This window comes from Helianthus annuus, chromosome 16 (assembly GCF_002127325.2).
Source record: "Helianthus annuus cultivar XRQ/B chromosome 16, HanXRQr2.0-SUNRISE, whole genome shotgun sequence".
Classification (NCBI taxonomy): domain Eukaryota; kingdom Viridiplantae; phylum Streptophyta; class Magnoliopsida; order Asterales; family Asteraceae; genus Helianthus; species Helianthus annuus.
The window spans coordinates 477,654-483,087 of NC_035448.2; the positions used below are offsets into that span (position 1 = coordinate 477,654).

Sequence of the window (5,434 nt, forward strand, 5' to 3'; positions counted from 1 at the left end):
TCCCAACCCTGCTCATTTTAACTAATTTCTAACATTTTTTTGTCCACTCAGTCATGCTTGACTGACTGACTCCATGCATAATAGTTCTACTTGAACTGTATTTTCATAACCACCTGTCGTTCAGGATGTTGCTATTAAAATCCGTATAGGTGGACTTGGAAAGGAGATTTATCTGGTTGGTAGTGTTCTTGGTATATGGAGGGAGTCGTTTTTCGTTTTACCTAATCCCATATCGAGCTAGCTGTAAATAAAGTGAACCGTTAGAAGGGCGGGGTCCCAAGGCCGACGATCGATCAATTCAGTAATGCTTGGATTGATCTCTCTTTGTAAATCATAAACATAAACATGTAGTATAAGATAGAGTAAGTTACTAGTAAGTGGAAAGAAAGAAGGCCAAAACTTTAGGCTTGGTTCATTTTTACAGGGAAAACTTGGGTCAATCTAATGGGCTTATCTAGAGTGGGCCAGGCCCAAAGCATATATACTCTACAGAGGGTTTTCTTGAAACATATCACATCATATAATAGAACATGTGAGACTTGCAGGATCTCTCACCCAAGATGCCAAATAGCACCTTTCTTTCACCAAAATTAATAAGAGAAAATCACAATTTCCATAACTTTTTTCCATGGAAACTGAAGATTAACTACAACTGTTTTCTATCCTGTCAGTTCTAAAAGAATGCCAATCAATACATTATATACACACACACACACCCTATTTTTACAAACCAAATCAATAGCTACTTTATTTCGTTTGCTCATAGTCAGTCATACTTCCCTTAAATACATTCACACTCGAGTTTCTTTTCTATTAATTCAGGACACACTCAGAATCTTTTATTTGGCTCTTATTGAAGCAGCTTACATTGTTACCATTCCCTAGAATCTCCCATAAGCTGGCAGCCGTAGACCGTAGTGTTTTATTAGCAAATAGGAATGGCAAATTTTGCCTGCTTAGCATTTCCAGCAAGAAGCCGCCACTATGGGCTTTGATTTCCATCCAAGAACCAATGAACCCTTTTCTTCCACAATAGTGTAGCCTTCACAAATCTCGAGCTTTGCCAGCCACTGCTTTGCCTGAGCCACCAACTTCACCGGTGCAGCCTGAAACCCTGCCCGGCTCATCCTCCTCCGCCATTGGTCCACCCTCTCATGCCTTTCCACCCTATTAGGCCCCTCACAACTAACAATATTTTTTATTTCTTCTGCAAAGTAGAATTGTTCGATTTTCGCTCGTCTGGTGTCATATTTAGGCAGCATTGCATCAAGGGCATCAAATATGGCTGAGTAATAGTACAACGCCTCCATGAACCTCCCAAGAAAAAAAGGCCCGTTGTGGCTTGAATCCTGTTCAACAAGGACTAAAACCTTTGGGGACAGTTCATGGATTATTTTTAGAACCGAGTTTAGAGCACCCCGGCTCTCTTTCACCACACAGTGAAGCTGGAGAATGCTGTTAACTACCAACACTTCGTTTTCATAAGTTTTAATGTCTTCGGGCTTGAGCTTTTCCAAGCTACTTTCTACATATGAAAACTCCATATTTATGCCCAGTTTTTGTGCATAAACCTCCAGCTCATCGCCGATGACATGGAAGCGGTTAACACATGTTCCAACCGCTGTGATCCTGAGGCGGCGTAGAGACTGACCATGATGGTTAGCCAGGCTGTCTAACAATCCACGCCATTGCTGTCCATGTGGCAAACCAAGGGTCATCCCAAGGTCAACAACATGAACAAAACTCTCTCCCTCAAAGGCTTCCAATATTGTTAAGTTGGCAACAAAATGTCCGAACTGAATATGCGGGCAAACTTCATAAACCAGGCGTAACGCCTCTTCTTTTTTCTCGGACCCGATTGAACTTAAGTTTGTTGTTGGGGCCACCAACCCAAGCGCACCAAGTGGTTGCACCAAAGCTAGCCGGTCTGTGAGCCCCTGCATAAAACATGATGCCACCCTCTGAAAAGATGAACCGAAAACAAGCGCATTGGCTCGAAGCTCGGCTAATAAGTTTGTTGCGTGTGCTTTATCACGACACGCAACGGCTTCAGCACATGATATTAATAACTGAACAAGGTGCATACCGTCCACATTTCCTTCATTTTTTGTGGGCCTGTTTTCTAAGATAGCGTCTTCAATGGCTTCGGCTGCTAAGTATCTTTGGGTGTAAGTCATTACGTGGTCCCTAAACCGAAGCTTAGGCAAGCTGTTTGTGCTACTAGTACGACGGATGTTGACATTTACTCCATCTAACAGACTGCTAGTATCCACAGTGGTTTGAGGCATGCTCACGGTTCGTTTCATCCTTTTTGGGCCACAGGATGACAAGCTAAATAGGTTCCAAGGGGAGCTGGGATTGTCTATAACAGATAAATAACATTGGGTAGAAAAAGGAGATATTGAATGATCTTGACAAACGGTTGTATCCTTAGTGTTGGTATGTGCCTGAACATCATCCTGTTCATACATTGGATTTCCTAAAAAGTTAGGAGTATCCATATGAGAAGCTTCATCTGTCTTTCTCTTTGTACCGCAAAGTTTGATTCTTGAATCAACTCCATGGACACCTGCTTTAAGATGATTCAATCTTTGGCCACTATAAAGTGGACGTGTGAAGAAACGTGAAGTCATTTTGAGCTACCTTGTAGATATTTTTGCTAAAGTTAAGAAAAGATTTAGTAAAGCTCTGAAAGAACCATAAGCCAGGTGAAACCGGCTTATATAGAAGCTAACATCATCGTTCTTGTTTCCGAGGGTATTCTATGACGTTTGTCCATTTTTTAATGGCCAAAAATATTTCAAATTAAATATGATAAACTTTAGCATCTAGTGTTAGGATATACGGCATAGCATATTCCAACAATCCAACTTTATTGGTAAGTAACAAACCTTATATGTTTCTAGTGATCCATGTGTGTAAGGGGAGGCGGGGCGGTCCGTGATGGACCTCCCACCACGCGTTATTGTATCACGCACACCGCCGCCGCTGCCTTCATCACGCGTTGAATTGAAAACGCGTTGAGATGATAACGCGTTGATTTCTTTTGTTTTGCAGAGATTGTTTTGTCGTTTATGTAATTGAATTAATAGAAGTTTGATGAAAAGTGCAAATTAGCCCCTCAACTTTTGTTAGCTATTTTTAAATAGCTATTTTCTATCACTAGTGACCACCCCCACTACAATTCTATCACTAGTGATAGAATAGTGGCTGATGACATGGCAGGAGATGATTGGATATTGTGAGTGATAGAATTCTATCATTAGTGACCACCCCCCTCCCCTAACATACTTGCTTGTTGTGTATGAAGTGGTGTACAAAGTGTTTAGGTTGATGCACCTTTGAGCTCTTTGGTAAAATGAACCTCCTTGGTTTGGTTTAGTTCTTTAGTCAAGTAGTCCCCTTGCACTTCAAATCATAAACAGCTGTGCTTTTAAGACTACTACCTAAATCTAGATGTGGACTCTTATTAAGGTTCTGATAGAAGAAACTAGTTTTTATTATAATATTATTACCGGTTATATAGAATATTTTGTGTGTGTTAAAAGTTTTATCCTATTTGTCTCAAATGATAATGAACTGGACAGCTGCTTCTGTGAAAAGGGAAATAAAAGGTCAGATGTCTTGATTACATATTTATGTAATTTCTTAGTATCAGAATAGTTTATATAGTTGTGATTTGTTAACAGCAACGTGTCTGGTTGTATAGAGTTTGTTATAAAAGTTGTGACGCTTTAGGCAAATCCCATGTTATGTCCACAAGAGAGATAATACTGATACATAAAGAATATCTGATCTCAGACACCACCAATGCGTTTTGGGCACATTGGTTGTGGATGAGAGAACTCCACAGTTAAGCGCGCTTGGGCGGGTGTAAATTGAGTATGTGTGACTCCTGTGAAGTTTCCACTTGGGCAAAGTTTACTAAATGAGTAAATCAGTCGATCCCCATGTCGCATGTCCTAGATGTTCTCCAAAATGCTAGGATAGGAATGAAATATAAACATCGTTACCTCCGTGCATAAGTCATATTTGCTGATGCATCAACTCTCCACCTCCACCAAATTTGAAAGAGTCAGTGTCTTACTTTAACAGTCAAATAAAGTAATATTCAACGTTAAAACCTATGTTGCTAGAACGCGCCTGCATGACTTAAATACTGGATCATGAAGAAGGGGCTGTTTGGTAGCATCTGAATGACATTAAGAGGCTACCTCTTAATAAAATCATTTAATAGTTTAACAAAGATAATGCAGAAGAATGTGACATGTGATGGTTTACTATTCAGATGTTACCTCTTATCCAGCCAGACATAAGGTTACCTCTTATTCATTCAGACATAAGGGCCACAAATGATTTCATTAAGAGACAGCCTCTGAATGGATTAAGAGGCTACCTAACAGCCCCTAAATCTAAAAAGTTGATGTTACAGGATGTGCGCTTATTTTATAATTAGTCTATTATGCTTTAGCCTTAAGATGCTTTTACTTGTATACTGTAGCCATATTAGTCTACTACATTGTTGGGGAAAAGTAATTTATATATTGAGAAAAAAAAAACCATATGGTCTTTGGTCTAGTGATATGCCAAAATTATAAATCCTAGGTAAGTTGTCACCCTGTCAATTAAATAAATAAAGTACACAACTATATAATATTTTTAGATCCTTGGTTCTAGCTAGGTTTATTGCCGAAATGTTAAAATGCCATATGCATATGGACGAAAGGCATTGTTGTGCATTGGGTCCCACTGATGTAAACAAGAATAATGCATATATACTTTGTCTGTTTTCTGCTTGGCCTGTATCTATTTCTCCTTCCTTCTTACTCCTGCAATCTGTGCATGACCTACTCTGGAGTTCATAGATATTTTCTTGGACCTTGTAGTAAAGTTTATAGATGTTCCTTTGATCTTAAAACAAGTAGATATTTTGATCTATAAGGTTTATCTTTTATAGTGATATTGAATTGAATGCGTAAACGGTAAAATGTTTGTCTGGTCGTTTAGGACCTAAGGACTTATGTATGAATGACCACTAGTACACAACTCATTTGTTGGTGCTATGGGTTGTTTTTTGATGATGGGGTTCCATAAACAACCGCATCTTTATATTTAATTTCCACCAAACAAAATTTGACTAGTGTTATGAAACCACTGTGAAATCTATATTGAATCTTTAATCTATATATTCCATATGATACAAATGTGATCCATCTAAATAACAACATACAATAGTATATATAACGTACGTGTGTTAATTGTCAAAACATTTATGAGAGGTTAACTACCAAGGCAGTTACAACAGTTATGATAGGTTAAATGCCAAGGCAGTTACAAAGGGTGTTTTGTATATCTGTTTTATGACACTCCCCCTCAGATATACATACTGTTCACTATACATTATTAACAACATTCTTCAGGATGATGTTGAATC

General features: G+C 38.7%; 1 protein-coding gene across 1 annotated transcript; it reads right to left on the minus strand.

Annotated features, from left to right (window-relative positions):
* Nucleotides 1–544: 544 nt before the first annotated feature.
* Nucleotides 545–2,702, minus strand: LOC110916155 (GRAS family protein RAD1). Its single transcript, XM_022160908.2, has one exon. The coding sequence runs from the start codon at nt 2,631–2,633 to the stop codon at nt 957–959; it is 1,677 nt and encodes a 558-aa protein (XP_022016600.1). The 5' UTR covers nt 2,634–2,702; the 3' UTR covers nt 545–956.
* Nucleotides 2,703–5,434: the final 2,732 nt, after the last annotated feature.

Excerpts from the sequence above, each read along its gene's own strand:
- LOC110916155 (XM_022160908.2), bottom strand. The coding sequence starts at position 2,633 with ATGACTTCACGTTTCTTCACACGTCCACTTTATAGTGGCCAAAGATTG.